Source organism: Euprymna scolopes, chromosome 12 (genome assembly GCF_053919585.1).
Source record: "Euprymna scolopes isolate OS-2025 chromosome 12, ASM5391958v1, whole genome shotgun sequence".
Classification (NCBI taxonomy): domain Eukaryota; kingdom Metazoa; phylum Mollusca; class Cephalopoda; order Sepiida; family Sepiolidae; genus Euprymna; species Euprymna scolopes.
In genome coordinates, this window is record NC_136493.1 from 87170293 (window position 1) to 87189922 (window position 19630).

The following is a 19630-nucleotide window of genomic DNA, read 5'->3' on the forward strand; positions in this document are numbered from 1 at the left end:
ATTGTCAGCTTTTTTAATGGTGAGCAAATTCCGTCTCTCCCCCAATAATGATGGGACGAACATAGATAAATAAATGAATAATAATAATAATAATAATAATAATAATAATAAAATTAATATTAGTTACTAATTAAATGAGAATACACATTGTCTCGGTCCTGAAGGAAAATTGTCTCAGTCCCGAAGGAATTCTCATACACAGACCGAGGATAATATCAGAGTGACTTTCAAGTTAAAAGCACATATATTTAAGTACCTGCTCTGATATTATCCTCGGTCTATGTCTATGTCTATGTATGTAATATATATATATATATATGTCCATGTCTATGTATGTAATATATATATATATATATATATATATATATATATATTACAGAGGAATTATCACTTGTCAAGGTCCGGAGGCCACTCAAAGATAAGGTTTAATAGGTATACATTAGTCATTGTGATTATAGCGAAGTAAACATAAGTAGTGGGAATTTTGTAAATTGGATTATTTAGGGGAACGGTTCGTCAAGAACTTGTTTACTTTGAACTTGAAGGCAATCAGATTGTAATCAGCTGGAAAGCAGGCAAACGAAAGAGAATTCCACGCGCGTACGCACACACACACACACACACACACACACATATCACATTTTCTTTTAAGGTGTACAGTAACTGGACAAAATTAGTTTCCGAAGTGAACTGTTTTGGGTACTTGTGCAGTTTATGCATCATGCTGAAATAATAATGTTATTTTTTAGAAATACTTTCTTAACATGGGGAGTAGTTGGCATGATCCATAAACTGTTATTTAGAGCGAAAGTCGAAAAAAGGAATTTTCATTAAAAAAAAAAACGAAAAAAAACAATGGTATCTACTTATTTTTTATAAGTAATTACAATTAAGAACAATGTTACCTACTTAATTGTTATGTCACAGGTAGTTACTGCATTATTACATAAAACGTCTGTTCATGATTCCACGAATCAGCCACCATTAATTGTAACAAGACATACTGCAGTTATTTTCCCTGGTGTTATTTTGTTTATTTAAGTAACAAGTATAATGTGCAATTTACTCTTGAAAATTATTTTCATTAATAATTAATTTTTTACTTTACCGTCTTTCATAATTTTTGGATATTTTACTAATTTTAACATGATAATTTAGTAGATATCATGGGTTTAAAAAAATTTTTTATTCCATTTTCAACCCAAACAAGGCACAGTGCCACTTTGATGTAGTTGTGGTTAGTATATGCTCATACTGATTTCTTGATGCTACAATTTTTTGTCAATTGTCAGATGACTTATGGCAGATGAAGCTGCAAAATGCTTGGTGCTCATTGCAATATAGCAGCTGCACAGGTTGGAGTGCACAATTGAGGAGAGTGAGGCTTTCTATGAAATTTCTACTTTGGGACAAATGATTCTATCTCTACTTTCACCCATTCAATTATCTCCTCTGCACACTGTTCAGCAGAGAGAGAGAAAGTTTTACTCAAAGTGTACCTCTGATGACACCTGTGAGGAATTCCCAATCAGCACATTGAAATACTAACATGTCAGGTCACGGGCCATTTAATATATTAGTAAAACTCTTTGTAGGTATTTAGTTTTCTCCACTGCAAGAACTGTGACACCAGAATCGGAACGTGGAATTGAGAATCTTTCTGTTAATGACTGACACCACAAGACAAAATACACATCTTTTTTCCAACAAGATGGCGCTACATGCCACACGTCTCACAGATCACTGACATGAGTTCATGACATGTTTACGGAAGAGCGAACAATGAGCAAAGGATTATAGCAACCATGTTCTCTGGACCTGTCATCATAGTATTTTTATCTTTGGAGGACTTAAAAACAAAAAGTTTATGAAAATAATCCTCACAATCTAGACCAACTAAAGGAGGACATTACCAACGCTATCAGGAGAATCACCAAAGAAGATCTATAGGCAGTATTTGCAAATGTTGTTAAACGTGCCCAGAAATACATAGATGCCAACAGGGAGCACTTCCAACATCTTTTATAACATTAAAGGCAATTAAAACAATGCTGCATGTAATTTAAACAATAAAAGAATGTTCCTCCTCTCTACTACATTTTCTGGGCTATTCTTAAGTTTAGTTTTAAGGGCAGGTAACTCTTTTGGAGGTTATGTCCCTTTGATTGCAGTATTACAGATGGCCTTTCATGATTGGAGCTGTTAGCTGCAATAAGTGAGCAAAGCAACTGGCCCTGACGACATTCCAATTATAGTGTTGAAAAAGTTTCAATCAGAACTATCCCCCATACTTACAAAGCTGTTTAAGCGTTGTCTTAAGAAGTGCTTCCCAACACCCTGGAAAACCTCATTAGTATGCCCTGTATTTAAGAATTCAGGTGATCGGTCATCTCCTTCTCAGTACAGACCAATAAGTCTCCTATGCGTTATGAGTAAGTTGCTTGAATCCGTGTTAAATAAAGTAGTCAACTACCTCAACAGACATAACCTCTTAGTGATATGCAATATGGTTTCTGTTCTGCTAGATCTACAACAGATGTACTAATGGTTATATCTCATAGGATTAGCGAATCTCTCAACAAAGGCTTTCTTTCTAGGGCAATTGCTCTTGACATATCAAAGGCCTTTGATAGGGTATGGCATAAAGGCCTACTTCACAAGATTTCAAGCTACGGTATAGCTGGAAATCTCTTCTCAATTAATAAATCATTTCTGTCTGATAGGTTCATAAGAGTAGCGGTTGATGGGCAGAAATCAGAAGCTCTCAGTATTAATGCTGGAGGTCCTCAGGGGTCCATCTTTGGCCCAACTCTCTTCTTGATCTACATCAATGATCCCCCAAAACATACTTAGAGCATTCGTAGACATTTATGCTGACAACACTACGAACTATGGCAACACATCAAAGACAATAAATGACCAAGTTCTCTCTGATACTCTCTCCTCTGATCTTAAGCACATAGTACAATGGGGAAATGGGTGACTGGTTACTTTTAATGCATCTAAAACCAAGCTTCTATCTTTACACCGTCAATGCTCTGATCCCCATCTATCATCAATTAAAATGAACGGCTCTCATTTTGTAGAGGCTCCATGTTTCAACAAGCTTCTGGGCTTGACCTTTACTCCTGATCTGAAATGGAACACGTACATCAAATCTGTTGCCAAGGTTGCTGGAAAAATGGTGGGATCCTTCTACCACTTTAGTAGATATCTCACTCCTGATGCAATTCTCTACTTATATAAAAGCCAAATACATCCAAGGATCGAATACTGTTGCCACATCTGGCCAGGAGCTGCTAAAAGCAGCTTATCCTCCCTTGACAGAGTTCAAAATAAACTTTGTAGCTTAGTGAGGAATGCTCTTTTCTCTTCCCTGCAACCTCTTTCCCAGAGAAGAGATGTAGCGAGCCTGTCTCTGCTTTATGGTTATTTCCATGGCATGTGCTCGTCTGAGCTCCAATCTATGGTCCCCCTCGCCAATCTTTCACGAAAAACACCTATCTAGCTGAAACCACTGTCAATAATTTTCCCAAATCTTTATCTGTGCCTAAACCGAAATGTAGATTCCATAAACAAAGCTTCTTTCTCAGAACTGCATGCCTGTGGAACTCTCTTCCGTTAGTCTGTTTTCCAGCTGACTACAATTTGGTTGTCTTCAAGTCCAACATAAACAAATTCTTGATGAACCGTTCCATTAAATAATCCAATTTACCAAATTTCTACTACTAATAATTACTAAGAAATTATCCCATTGACTACTGTACTCTCAATAACCCTTATCCCCGAGTGGCTCCCGGGCCTTGATAAGTGGTGACTCCTTTGTAAAAAAAAAAAGCATCATCATGCACAAACTTTGTGAATGTTTCATCATCAATTAATGGATGATGAAGATAAAATAATGTATGTATATATGCCAGCAGCATTCATTATAACCTGGTTGAACCAGCTTTCTCCATATGAGGAAGTTTCATGGGAATATTAAGTTCACATGCGGTCCCCAGTCACATGTATATCCCATTCAAGGGAGATGACGACATTAGGTTTTAGTAGTTCTTGTCGACGTCCTTCTCTATTGTTTTTGTTTTGTTTATTAATTTTCTACTCACATGATTTTTTAGTGTTTCTTTTATTCGCTAATCCCTTGTTTTTTTAGAGAGTATCCAAACTGGCAAAATGGCCGAGTTAGATCGTTGGGAGGATTTTGACCATGAACAAAAACTGAAACAAATATCATCCTCCATTCAATCACAAGATGTGAGTCATGTCTTGACGAAATTGTTCAAGGAACGTTTTTCCAAAAGCTTCGCCAATACAGAAATCATTAAGAACCAGGTGAATTCAAAAGGAAGTGATGATCCTTACCACGAGCGATACGTAGCTGAAATGCAAAAGGTTAGTTTTTAAATACAAGTTTTTAAAAAATGCATTTTGTTTTGTTTTGACTATTAAACATCAGGATTTTTTTTTTATTGAATACTTGCCGGTCGTAAAATACACTTAATATATTTTAATTCATGCAGGTTTTGTATTACAGAATCCATTCTCTATTGAATATTATATTGTACCTAATATACATAGACATAACAGAAAATAATAGACACTAAGATAACTACTTTTCCTAACAGAATAGTGCTGAAATAACTTAGAGTATCTCATTAAAATTGCATCTAACAACATTGAAGTATGCCAGGAACTAAAGGAGCATCAGATCTATCAGAATTTCTGTGAGGACAAATCATGAGTCAACGCAAAATAGCAGGAAATCTTTACTCCGTTCTACTGTTAATAGAGTGACTGTATAATTCATAAGAGAGGACAAAGAGTGCACAAAACCTCATTTAGGTCGCCCCCAAACCCTCTGAAAGAACCTTGCATCTTGTGAAAAGAAATGTTGGTGGAAAGCCTCTGACATTGCAACACAAGCTGGTGTCAGTTCTAGAACAGCTGTCAGGTATCTTCATAAGCTGGGCTATTATTGTAGAGCTGCAAGAAGGAAACCTCTTCTTGGTCCTACCAATATCAAGTGCAGAAAAGATTGGACTCATGAGATGGTGGAGTGACCTATGGCCATTTTGGACCAATGTCATTTTCTCTGATGAGTCACGATTTGCATTATTTCCCGACTGAAAAGGTATAGGTATGGAGGATCTCTCAGCAAAAGCTTGACTTAAAAAGACTGCAGCCAACACTGAAACATGCGGTTTCTCAGTGATGGCATGGGGGTGCAATTTGAAATGATGGTCGCTCAGACCTGTTGGAATGCGAGGGAAACATCAATTCTGCTAACTATGTTTCAATATTACATGTAAGTCTCCTACCAATATTCTCAGGTGGTAAAATAAACCAAGTTAACTCTCTATTTATGCTCCTTGTCACTCTAGAGTGCCATAACATTGGTTGCTAAAATGGAATTGATAAATTTTCATGGCCAACTCAGTCCCTGGATATACAAGGGGCATGCAATAAGTAATGTCCCTGACCCACTTCCCATAGCAGTAGAGCAATAAAACTTGGCACAGTTATTAGTCTTTCTCTACATCGGAATCACCCAGAGTTATGCATTTCTCTCATCGTTTGATGCAGCTCTGGAGACCGTTTTTGTAGAACACCCCAAGTTGGTCCTCCAACCACGACGTGACTTCAGAAATCAAGGCTGCATCATCTGGGAAACGCTTTCCTTTCAAAAACCACTTCATGGCTGGGAAGAGGGGAAAGTCAGAGGGTGCAAGGTCAGGAGAGTAGGGAAGATGGGGATCATTTTCATAACCACACGCCTGTGCTTCTGATCTTGCAACATGCAAGTTGTGGACCGGAGCGTTGTCCTACAGGAGTAGGGTACCTTTGCTGATCTTGCCCCGCCTCTTGATTTTGATAGCTTCCCTTAATTTCTTCAAAAGTGAAGCATAATAGGCTCCTGTAATTGTGGTACCCTTTGCCAGGAAATCTGTCATCACTACTCTGTCCTGGTCCCAAAAGACTGTGAGCATGACCTTGCCAGCAGAGGGTTGCAACCTTGCCTTCTTTGGAGGTGGTGAGTCCAAGTGCTTCCACTGCATTGACTGGGCTTTGGTCTCTGGATCATAGTGATGGACCCAGGTTTCATCCTGTGTAATCAGTCTTTTGAAAAACTTTGACTCATCTTCTTGGCACATCTCCAAATTCATCCTCGAGTACTCGACACGTTCTCGCTTCTGGAATGGTGTGAGCAACCTGGGAATCCATCTGGCAGACACCTTATGCAAATGTTCATGAATGATAGTTTCCACAGACCCTGTATTAATCTTGACAACTTGAGCTATTTGGCAAATAGTAATACACCGATCTTCCAAAATGGCAGCCTCAACTTGACGACAGATGCCTCATCAATGGCAGAAGGAGGGGCGACCAGGTCTGAGAGCTGTTTCCACAGACTTCCGGCCATGTTTGAATTCACGATGCCAGCGTTTTATAAAGTCATATGATGGGGCATTATCAGCATAAGTTTCTTTCATTTCATCAAAAGTCTCCTGTGGTGTGCATCCTTTCAAATACAAAAACCGGATCACTACTCGACATTCAACAGGCCCCATTTCACACCTGACTCAGTTCACACACCTGTAAAACAGAAACCACGATTAGTTCAGAGCTGTAATTTGCCACATAACCCATAGAGATATAAACTATTGCACGTGCAAAATTTAATCTAGATCAGACAACTGGACGTGGGTCAAAGGCATTACTTATTGCATGCCCCTCGTAAACCCAATTGAAAACCTTTGGGGCATAATAGACTGAAACTTTCACAAAAAGAAAAAAAATCCATCTTCTAAGGCTGAACTTTTAGCATTATTGCATCAAACATGGCAAGAGATTCCTCAAAATGATATTCGTTAACTGATCAATGCCATGCCTAGAAGGATCCGCATTAAAAGCAACAAAGGAAATGTCAACCAAGTATTAGTTATTAAATTTGGGACTATTTATTTTTGATTTTGTTCTATAAGTTATATGTTTATTAAAATAAACTGTTTCTATTATGGCGATGTGACGGAGGTTGGAGCTTGGTGAACAATGTAGGGTCTATTAGATTGAAGATTCTTATTTGGGCCCTGTCTAAAGAAAGAGATTAGTGGTAGATGCAGCAACAATCCCACATTTTATAGATTTTCGAATGAAATTAAAGTGGAACAACTAGTGGTTATGACCCAACGGGTCAATATTACATCTATTTAATATGTCAAATTGATTTGACTTTTATTTCTTCTTTACAATCTAACGGCACTTTTGTTTTATTTATTATTACATTTTCACCCTAAACAAGGCACATTGCCACTTTGAAGTAGAGGCTACTATCAGGGACCTAAGTTGCAGGGGTACTATGTAGGGTGTTTAGCGGCAAGATGTCTGTTCATATTACACTTGAACTTCTGCATGTCAGTACAGTTGGGGAAGCAGGAAACCGGAAGAGAATTCCAAAGTCTAGCAGATTCTGAGGAAGAAGCTATTAGAGTAGAAGGCCTTCCTACATCTAGGGATCTCTACTGTGCAGGGCTGGGACTTCGCTGCTTTTTGGGTTTGTTAGGGGTATTTTCGTCGAGGGAGCACAAGGACTTGTAGTTCATCAGAGCATTCACCATTAAAATACTTGTAAAACAGGCAGAGAGATACAACATTTCGTCGATGGGAGAGGGACTGAAACTTAGTTTGGGACCTATTAGATTGGCGACTCTCTGTTGGACCCTGTCCAGGAGCGAGAAACTAGTAGCAGATGCACCAGCCCAAATGTGATAGCAGTACTCCATACATGGGCGAATGGTGGCTTTGTAGAGGTACAGGATACTTTCAGGCATAAGTAACTTTCTAGCACGGTAGGGAGAGCCCGTCTTCTTCACAGCAGCCTTGGCAATGATCTTGATGTATCTATTCCAACTCATGTTTCCTGTGAACATTAAGCCAAGGAGCTTGAATGAAGTACTTTCAGGTAATGTATCTTTAGTCATAACTATTGGTGGTTATCAATTAAATTTTATTTGTTTTTTGTGTACTCCTCAACATGCGATGGTTGACTGCTTGTAAATTTCATACTCCTATGAAACTTATCCTTTGGAGGAAGTTGATTTAACCTGCCTAAGTTGAGTGCTGCCCAACAAACATATGTTATTAAGTGATAAGAATCTTGCTGTGTTTTAATTGTAATCTATAGACTACTGCTACTACTACTACTACTACTACTACTACTACTAATAATAATAATAATAATAATGAAAGAATGAACCACCTAATGTACATGGACAATTTGAAACTGCTTGCAAAAACCAAGAAGAAACTAGAAATGCTAATAAACACAACCAGAATCTTCAGGCAAGACATCTGAATGGAATTCAGTGTGGAAAAGTGTGCACTGCTGATCATGAGAAGGGGAAAGCTGGAGGCAGTGGAGGGCATGGAACTACCCAACCAAATTGAGATGAGAGAACTAGGTGAACATGACAGCTACAAATATCTGGAGGTCCTTGAAGCAGACATGATTAAAACAACAGAAATGAAAGAGAAAATTGGAAAGGAATACCTAAGAAGAAGAAGAAAACTTCTTGAAACCCAGCTGTATAGTAGAAACCTAATAAAAGGTATAAACACATGGGCAGTTTCCGTAGTAAGATACTCCAGAAAATTTATTGAATGGGCCAAAGAAGAACTGAGGCAACTTGACCAGATGACCAGGAAACTCATGACTATGCACAAGACACTACACTCAACGGATTATACTGACCGACTCTAGATGAAAAAGAAAGATGGAGGAAGAGGACTGGTTTGTAAAGAAGGCTGTATAAATGACACGAGAAAAGAATTAGAAAAATACATAATGCAAAACACTGAAAGAATAATTACTGCAACAAGAAACACATAAAGAAAGAACAAGACAGAAAAAGAAGAAACAAGGAAAAAGACGAGAAAAGAAAAATGGAAAGAGAAACAGCTACACAGACACTTCATGAGGATGACAAAAGATGAGACTAACAAAAACACTTGGACATGGCTACAAAAAGGAAAACTAAACAGAGAAACTGAATCCCTCATAACAACTGCACAAGATAGCACTATCAGAACAAACCACATCAAAGCAAGAGTAGACAAAGACACAAGTAAAACAGTAAATGTATACTCTGTGGACAAAGATGAAACAATAAACCACATAATAAGCAAATGTAGCAAACTAATTAAAAATTAAAAAAAAATATAAGAATAGACACGATGAAGTAAGGAAAGCAGTATACTGGGAATTATGCAGACAACTGCATTTTGAACACCCAAATAAGTGGTACAAGAACAAACCGGAAGCAGTACTTGAAAATGAAAATCACAAAATCCTTTGGTACATGGATATTCAAACAAATAAATCCATCGAAGCAAGAAGACCGGATGTCATAATAGTTAACAAGAAGGAAAAGTTCTGCCAGATTGTAGATTTTGCTATTCCAGCAGACCACAGAGTGATGATCAAGGAAACAGAGAAACAAAGAAAATACACAGAACTGACCAGGGAGCACAAAGGAATATGAAAGATGAAGAAAGTTACAATAACACCAATAATAGTAGGAACACTAGGAATAATACCAAAAAAACTTTGAAAAGAGAATTGGCAAGATTGAAATCAGAGGAATAGCTGAGAAGATATAATAGATAACAATAATGAAAATGGCTGAAATATTAAGGAAAACCCTTAAGCGTGGAGACTAATATATAAGACCCGCAGGCGCTAGCCTGGCATACAGAAACTACTAAAGAGGTAAAACACAAAGAAACATCACTTGAAAACTGGATAATTACATAATTTTAAGTTAGCCCCCCCCACCCCACCTCTTTTTTTTGTCACCATAAATTGGTGCTGCACCAAATAAAATGGTCAAGGAGTATGGAAAGCCTAAGAAGAGAAAGCACTAACCAGACCACTGGATTAGTGCAAGGAGGACTGGACCCTTGTGGAGGTTTATTGCTATCCATATCCCAGTGAATACTACTGATTGCTACCAATAAGAAATTAATGGAAGATAACTGTTATGATAATGCAAATTAATTTGCAAAGGTTGTCGAAAGAGGTGGAGAGTACTGGAAATCTGTGGAGACTTGTTGTCACTCAGACTCTGGGGAACACCACAGACTGTTTTCAAAGAGAATTCTTTTATGATGGCCTGAGTGAAAGCTCCTGGTGAGTAATAATAATAATAAAACTGTTTGAAATCAGCAGCAGCCATAACTGCTGAATGTGATAAAAGCTATTGATTATAGAGTAAGAAGAAAAAAATGAGTAAAAATAAGATGGGAAAAGGAGGACAAAAAATGTGCTTTTTACTGTTTATGCCATCGTCTATGATTGCTGCTGAGTTTTGAGGGCAGTGTTTTGTTCCAGACAAAGGAAAATATTTAAAAAATAAAAAAGATGTTAACTCCTGTTAATCTGAAGGAAAAATGTTTGTTTACTTGTTGGTACTGCAGTAGACAAATTACAATTTTTGAATCGTCAATGTATTTCAGAGGCATTAAATCGATAATATTAAAACTGCAATGTATTATGCCAATTGTGTTTCAAATAAAACAATATTTAGCAAATATTTAAGTTAAAGTAAAGTTATAGTCAGCTAACATACTTCCTAATTTCCGGTGTAGCACTATCAGAAGTGGTGATGAGGCAAATCAGTTGCTTCACTTTTTTCTCTTATGCTTATATCTCCCCTGTGCAAGTACTCTTTTTTTTATTACGTTTTTCCTATTTTTTATTTAATAATCATTGAAATTTAAATAAAAAAAACTTTTATTTTTAAAATTAAAAAAAAAACAAAAACTTTTATTTTTATAATTTCATAAACACATATTTCTTATAAAATTTCAAGAATAATAACATCTTTTATTTTTTTAAATTTTGTATCAAAAGTTCAAATACAGACTAATTGTGTTATTTTCATCCTTATAATTTTGTTAATTTTTATTGTATACTTTTCAATAATGTCCTTTTCTTATATTTTATTTCAATAAATCCCTTCACAATAGAAATACTGAAGAACAATAAAAATGAAGGAATTGATTTGCCTTCTCACTGTTCACAGTAGTGTTGGAAATTAGGAAGTACGTTAGCTGACTATAAGTGAAAGTAAAAATTGAAATGAAAACAGAATGACAATGAAAACAAAAAAGAATTATTGCAAGAATCATCAGTGTGGGTGATATTATAATTACAATTGTGAATTATTTAAGACGTTTACCTCTTCCTTCATTTTACTTTAGTTGAAGTTCTCAGTAATCAAGAGGCCCCTTTCCTGGGACTAACGCTTGATCTCTATATAAAATACATAACTATGCGAATATTCCATTAAAGTTCTCCTCCTGCATCTCAAACACTGATTTAGTAAAGAATGTGAGAACATAATTTTCCTGCTCCCAATTGACTATTTAAATATAAGTATAGAATATATTTATTTTTGGTTTCTTGGTTTTACTGGATTCCATGACAACAATAATTCATCTAGTCTGGTGCAGTATCCAGCTTCATGAGATTACTTGAGGTACCATCACTTTGAGTAGGTGCATCATCTATAATATAAATCTCACCTGTATGTTTAAATGTATGTATGTATGTATGTCTACCTAAAACCTTCGACAGAGGCAACAGATTTTCATGAGATTGATATCGTTTTGAAGCGCAACCCTTCAGACGACAAATATCAAAAAATTGGCTAAAAAAATTTATTCTTTCACGCTCAACTGGGCACTTTTCTAGAGAGAGGGTTCGCTTTTTTCGCCGATATTTTTGAAAGTCATCACCTCTTTTCAATTGACTAGCTTTAATTTAAATCTTCCCCACTCCCAGTTTGGCGATGGATGCAACTGCAAAGATGTCACTTTTTTTTTTACGTTCTTTTCCCTCTTTCGCGGTACAGGTTCGAGCCTGCCTACTACCACTTTTTTTTTTTGCTCAACACACACCTCCAATCACCCGAGCAATGCCGGAAACCCAGGCTAGTTACTTATAAAAGCCAGTGTAGAAGAAAAAAAGAAATGAAAAGTTCTTTGGCTGTGTCGGTCAAGAAGCCGTTCTCTGTTTAGTCCCAGGTTGGCAGCAGTTGTCTTCTGTGAAAACCGGCGATGCTGCAATGCCAAGTGGACAGGAACAAAAGAGAAGGAAGAGAGGTGTCTGGATTCGCTGCAGATTAAGTCCTCTCTGCTAGCTGACCGCTGTTCCTAAAAGCGGCTAAAGAAGTTCCTAGGGGACAAATGAATCAATGCGCCCTGCCAGCCAATTGGTCAGTGTGTGGCCGAATCACTCAGTGGGGGAGTATTGATTCATAAGAAAAAATAGGCCTTTATTTGTGATTGCTACACCTTAGACACTCGAGGAGAGTGTCTATCTAGTAAGCATTCAAGTTCTTTCCTAGGCATTCAATGGCTGAAAAAATGTGAGAATATAGTATGTTATTATTACTTTTAATGTTCTTATTACTTTTAATGTTATTATTACTTTTAATGTTATTATTACTTTTAATGTTCTTATTACTTTTAATGTTATTATTACTTTTAATGTTCTTATTACTTTTAATATGGACAAAATGTTGTATTTAGAGACTTGCAAAGAAAATAAAATTTTGACACAAATTTTTTAGGTGAAAGATAAAGTTATTTATTTCATTTGGTTTTGCATGCAAGTTACTGACACGTATTTACAACAAGACACAATATGTTATTTCTTTTTTGTCTTTCTTTCAGATAGCTACAATCAGCTGTTGTGTTGCAGTAATTCTCTGTAGGACACAGGTCGGCTAGCTTTCTTTCAAAGAGGTAGGAGGAGGAGGAGGAGGAGGAGGAGAAGACTCACGTGCTTGTCGAGCGTACCTTCTAAATTGCACATGTCTTTTCCTTTTTTCTCCTCTTCTTTTTCCTTCGATCCTGATGCATATATATGCATTTAATTCTGTGATGTTGCGCACATGCCCACGATTTAAATGCTGATGTAACATTAACGCAGCACATGAATCAGCAATATCTGTATGTGTCCTGGCTTCATTTCAATGATGGAGCTAGCAACTATGTTACAATATTATTCCTGTGGATTAAATCAAGGGTTCTGTTCATTTTTGAAAGTCCATGCAAATTCCCAAGTTCAACGGAAAGATTCTTGAGTTCAGTAAAATACATCTGAAGAAGATTGGAGGTTACATCAGCCAAAACGTTGTGAAAATAACATTCAAGATGAGAACAGTACTTTGAATATTCCAAATAATATGAATGGATCTATTTTCTTTTGATGTAAATAGACAAGTTTGCCGCTCAGTAACTGGCTCAATGACCCACTCAGATGTCTTGGTATATGAATACAGGTTGTTAGACTATTTCTTGCAGAACCCATGTAGTTGGAGTTTTGAGGCCATACTAGCAGGACATATGTCATTGACCGTTCCAACATATCAGCAGCATAATAAAATCCATCAAAATTTGGTGCATCCTTCTATAAAGATCGCTTATTAGCTATTTTTCTTTTAGCACAATTTGAAATAAAAGATATTTTTATTAACTGTGGCATAATGATAAAGAGCCCTTTTCGGAGAGTTTGAGCTCCCTATGTTTAAAAACCTTATGCCTACCGTAGGCATAACTTAAATTGTGGTGTTATAACCAAAGTGATTTCAGAGCATGTTTTCAATCAAATTTGAACTGAGCTCTGATGTTTATAACATCCCAGTCATGACAAAGCAATCGAGGTTGACAGATGCAAAAGGTCAGATTTACTTGGCCAACACAAGGATTTGTAAAACAGTGACATTATTTAAGTCTATTTGCTTTTAATATTATCTATCTATCCCTCCCTCTCTCTCTCTCTCTCTCTCTCTCTCTCTCTCTCTCTCTCTTTCTTGTTTTGCTACAAGAAAAAGAGATAAGCAGTTGGAAGTTCCATAATATAGTTGGTGGCAGATGCATTCTAACCAGTTCAACTCTCGAGTTCTTAAAATGCTTCTTCAAATCTTAAAATAAAAGAATTCTATTTTTGTTAAAAAATTTTTTTTAAATAGACAATTTGTTTGCCGTCCATTTCATATAACATAACAGCTCTTCCAGAGACGTCTCTATGGCATGGCCCAACCAAAGTACTCTCAAACAATAGTAACATGAACCTTCAATGTTCTCTATGTTATCTATGAAATAAGATAGACTTTCTATCACAGCTACTACTATTACTACTACTACTACTACTTTTGGTAAGAAATATAGCAGGTGTTTCCACTTTTGGCAGTGGTGGTGGGCAGTTACTTGAATTGTAACACTAGGTATCCTAAAGCTTGATGTTCTGAACGTCAATCTGTTAGAAAGTGGATCTTGAGTTTACTTTCGGCATCCACGTAACTCTCGCTTCCCTTATTTTGTCCTTTAGGCCTCACATTCCATGAGTGATGTTTCTGACAAAAAGGGAAGAATTGCTGCTTTCTGGGTCAGAATCTATTCCATCTAACATTTATCATTGGCAAAATTTGGATCTTTAAATATTATTTTTTGTAGTTCCTTACATCAAGTGGATTCATGCCTTGTCTGGAGTGATTTCCATAAAAAATATATACATATAAGTCCATTACTGATTGAACCCATGTGAAATTCTTTTTTGTTTTCAAAATTCTATTTACTTTATTTGCATTATAAATGATTAGATAACTATTGAAAAAAAAAAAACAAAGTATGAATTGTTTATCTTTTGCAGGTATTTCAGGAAAGAGACAAACGGATGTCTCATATTACAAATTTGGAGCGTTACATAATCAAAGCCCAGGCAAAAACATTGTCAGCTGATGAAAAGATGTATAACAACTATTCAACAGCACTAAATGGTAAACTAAATTATTTTAAAGGTGTCTTTGCATTATTAGCACTTTTGTGACTTATTTAATGCCAAAATGCAATGCACATTGGAAACTAATCAGTAAATACAAGTGGCTGTTTTACACAGAGTTGGGAAAAGAGAATATGGGTTCATACTTTTCTTTATAATATTACAATGTAAACAAAAAATGCTTATTTGTTTTTGATCTCTAATGTTCCTGTTCCTGAAATTAGAGGAGCCCAGATTCACAGAATGATGACTCAGTGAACTTGTTGATCATTACACTCAGATCTTTCTGAGTTCAACAGTGTTAATTTATGTTTATAGATATTTTTATGGTTTGGTGTTTATGGTAACACTTATTTAACCTGTGATCTTATCACAGGGATAGTGTTTATCTCTCATTTTAATGAGAGATAGGGTGCACTTTTACGCACACATCAAGGGACAATTACAACAGACGAGACAGTTACAAAAAATAAAAAATAAATTATATATATTAAATATCTACTTAATATAAGTTCTAAGTTCCTTTCTTCTTAAAAAGATGATTCTCCTGCATATTTACTTGATAACTTGAAGCATGGGTCAGCTGGAAGACTTTTTTAATATTTAACTTATTTATATTTAAAAAAGATTTTAAGCAATAAATCACTGAATATTTTGCATTGAATATAACAATAATTCTCAACTAAATGTTTTTGGTTCAACTCTTGTTGAATGTTAATTGAAGGAAGATTTTAAGAGTCAATCAACTGAAATTGAACCCCAGTTTTTATTTCTAACAGACATCTGTCATTGCCCAGGAATTAGTTATCATTTTTATTTGTAATTTTTGTAAGTTTCAGTTTATAAAATAAAGTAAAACATCATATTTTTTTATCGATTTCTAGCGCAAACCAAAATCCCACAATGTTATTGCAAAAAAAAAAAAAAAAAAAATTAATACCGCAATTTGATTCTCCCCAAAATTTGTTTGATCTTGGTACAGAGCATTTTCTCAATTGCACAGGGAAATAGAAACATCACACGTCTACCTTTGTATGAAAAATAAATTATAGTAAATTATTGTTTATTTCATTTATGTTCCAGCAAAACGTGGTAAGCATGAATCGTTTGTGTTAAATGTAATTATTCCATTTTCCAGTTCATCCACAGATCTATTCTTGTATAGATTTAAAAATGCTAAAAGACAATGGACTGCTTACCCCAGATGATTATGCAATTGATAAACAGGTCACAAATCCATCTCCGCAAAGTGAGTAGTTGATGTCTTTTTTATTTCATCTAAATTGTTACATCTTTTTAAAATAAATAAATTTTTATTATTTATATGTCAATCTTTAATATGAAGTCACTCACATGTAAATGCATGCAGATAGCAGATAAGATAAGTTTTCTAATTATAGCAACATCACACACACACAGACTAAAACTTGCTGCTATGTTTTCAAATGATCTGAAATAACAGCAAGGGGAGACTTGATTTCAAATATTTCTCATATGTTATATCTCTCCTCATTTGAAAATAGGGTATTTTTATGAATATATCCAGTATCAAATAATCCTTATAAACTGTGAAATTTACTTTTTGTATGAAAACCAAAAAGGAGAGATATAGTTTAGTATATCAGATATATATGGAATCAAGTCTCCCCTTGCTGTTATTTCAGATCATTTGAAACCATAACAGTAAGTTTTAATCTCCCTACATCAAGGCTAGAGGTTTTGTGGAAATATCATATATTTTATAATTTATATGCAAAACTAGGAAAACAAATGACTATAATTGAAACATTTTATGGCTGTAAAAAAATTGCCAAAAATAGCCTCTGGATGATGGATGAACCTCTTAATGTACGATCTAAGGGCAAGTGTCACATAACCCACTACATAATTTAGGTCATTATCTTTCCAACAAGCTTTCATTTGTTAAATTCTAATCATTAGCTGCTGAGATTTAGAACTTATAAAATTGCTGAAAAAGGTGGTATATATATATACATATATATATATATATATATATATATATATATATATATATATAGTGTTATAATGGAATAATTCCAGGAGGAAATCCGGGTATGAGAGCTCAATGTGGTAAACAGAGCAATAACATAAAAATATAACACAGAAATTATTGCATCGACAATTATGTAATTTCCGTGTTATATATATATATATATATATATATATATATATATATATATTAGTGTGAGGACGATTAATCAGAATCGGAATTGGGAATCAGAAAAATCTGAGCTTTTTGGGATATAGGAATTGGAAAAAATTTAGCCTATTTTCCGATGCCAAACCGATTCCTAAAATTATCTTTTTTATTTGATTTTGGTTCAAGAAACATCTTCCACTGCTTGTAGTAATAATAAAATAATAAATATTTATTGATTTAAAATTCCAGTAAGACTAAAATCTCTAGATTACCCCATCACAAATGTGTTTGAGAAAATATAGGCACATTAAGATGTGTTTTTACAGTAATCGGGACAAAATAACACTTTTATGGTTAAATATTTAGAGATTTATAAAGAATCAGAATTGATAATTGTATCGGAATCGGGAATTTAGTACGGAATCGGTAATTGTATCAGAATCAAGAAAACTATTGGAATTGTATATATACTAGGATTTCAGCCCGGTGTTGGCCGGGTGTTTGAATGTGTATGTTGACTAAAAAAAAAAAAAGTGCTAGTAGGAAGGCAGGCTTGAACCCATACTGCGAAGGAGGAAAAGAACAGGGGAAAAAAACGTGACGTCTTTTCTGTTACGACCACCACCAAATCGGAAGTGACATAGGTATGCATGCATTAAGGGTAGACAATCAAAAGGAGAGGATGACTTACAAAAATATCAGCAGAAAACTGCCCAGTTGAATGTGAAGATATTAATGTTTCTAGCCAATTTTTCGATATTTGTCGCCTGAAAGGTCGAACTTCAAAACAATACTGATCTTGGTAAAATCCATCACCTCTATCGAAAGTTTAAGGAAGACATGCAAACAAACATACATACATACATTTATATATTGGTAACTAAAGATTTTCGACCCAAACTGATTAAAAAGCTTGCCCTATCTCTGAATACCCTTTATGTAAAATTTCAAATGTTTAGACCAGAAATTGTCTGAGTAATTTGCTAGAGACCACAGAGGTCAAATTCTTTTTTTAACTTTCACCCCTATTATGACCCCTGAACATTTATTGTTTTGGGCTCAAATCAAGTAATTAAGTTAGATCCATGTTCAAGGAACCTATATTTCAAGTGTTTATACCCAAAATTGGCGGAAGAGTTTGGTAGAGTTCTCAAAGATCAAATCGTTGAACTTTGACCACTTAACAGCCAAATTTCTGGCCGAAAACAGATTACAAAGATTTTCCCAAATCTCAGTACTTTGTATATCAAATTTCGAATCTGTAGACTTAAAATTGACAGAGTTATTGCATAGTGAAATGTACACAGACACACAAACAGACACACAGACACATTCACTTTTATATATATACTAGCTGTACCCTGCCACGCGTTGCAGTGGCTCAATTTGGTGTAATGGAAAAATTTAATAAAAGAGAAAATGCATGTTTCTTATATTAGTACAGCAATCCACTGCAAAAAGTGAAAAAGAAGGCGAAACTGAAAAAAATGGTGCTCTTGCAGAATTTGATCTGGATCCTCGAGAGTTTCTGTCAATCATTCATGTTTTGGACTTGACCAACAATCAGTGGATGAAGCCGAACGTAGCAAAAATGTTGAAACGCTAAATGCTTTTTTTTTTTGTTGTTTTAAAAAATGTGATTTAGTAATTAATATTTGGTTGATGGTGGGGGGAGGGGGGTTACTATACACAGATTCGAAAAAGTCGTCCAAAAACAAATAAATGAAAGCAAAGGTAAGGTAATTTACGTTTCTACCTAATTGGATAATTGTTTAGTGTTTTTATGTAATGTAAAATGTTTAATTGGCTCAAAAAACAGAAATGGTCGCGAATTCTGTTGAATACGTTAAGTTTGGGAAAGTAAGTTGAAAACTAAAAACTATACAAAACAGTGTCTGAAACTCACCGAACATATGTTACCATGACATAGGCTGGCATAATGGATAGGTTTCTGACAGTATTTTGTATAGTTTTTTTGGTTTTAACTCACTTTCTCTAACTTAAAGTAATCAACAGTGTCCACCACCATTTGTAGCTTTCAAATACACCAATAAACACTGTTTTTCGAGCCGACTAAACGTTACATTAAATGAAAAGGGTTTATATTACTAAACACAGATACAAAGAAGTTGTCAAAAAATAAATATATAACAAATAAATGTTATCAAAGGCAAGAAAAGTAAGTGTTCTACCTAACTGGATAAGATTTTAGTGTTTTTATGTAATGTATAATCGGTTCAAAAACATTCAATGTTTATCGGTATATCTGAAAAATACAAATGGCTGCAAACCGTTTACGTAGCAAAAAAAAAAGTTTTCATGACATTCATGAAATTACTTTTTCGAAAAGTGGGTGATCACTTTTCAATGTAAATTTAACTTGGAATGAGCACCCACTTTCTGGCCACCTGAGAGAGGGGCATTTTTCTGTTTCTTGGCTAAAAAGTTTTTTGTTTGATTTCTTTTGCATGGTAATAACCCCTGAACTCTGGGACTATTTTCCATTTAACATTATGCGTAAGCATAAACGAAAGCTGTTTAGCCAATAAACATGGGAAAAAATCCCCCCCTCTCTCAGGTGGCTAGAAAGTGGGTACTCATTTTAAGTTAAATTTACATGG

General features: G+C 35.1%; 1 protein-coding gene across 3 annotated transcripts in view; it reads left to right on the forward strand.

The window, feature by feature from the left end:
• LOC145291395 (deleted in lung and esophageal cancer protein 1-like) overlaps positions 1–19630 on the forward strand; it is a 134295-nt gene that overhangs the window by 956 nt on the left and 113709 nt on the right. For all 3 annotated transcript variants that reach the window (XM_080137191.1, XM_080137193.1, XM_080137192.1), the window contains exons 2-4: positions 4157–4395; positions 14720–14846; positions 15987–16097. In XM_080137191.1, the coding sequence (XP_079993317.1) occupies positions 4177–4395; positions 14720–14846; positions 15987–16097 (457 nt within the window). In that variant the 5' untranslated portion in view covers positions 4157–4176. The remainder of the gene's footprint in view (positions 1–4156; positions 4396–14719; positions 14847–15986; positions 16098–19630) is intronic.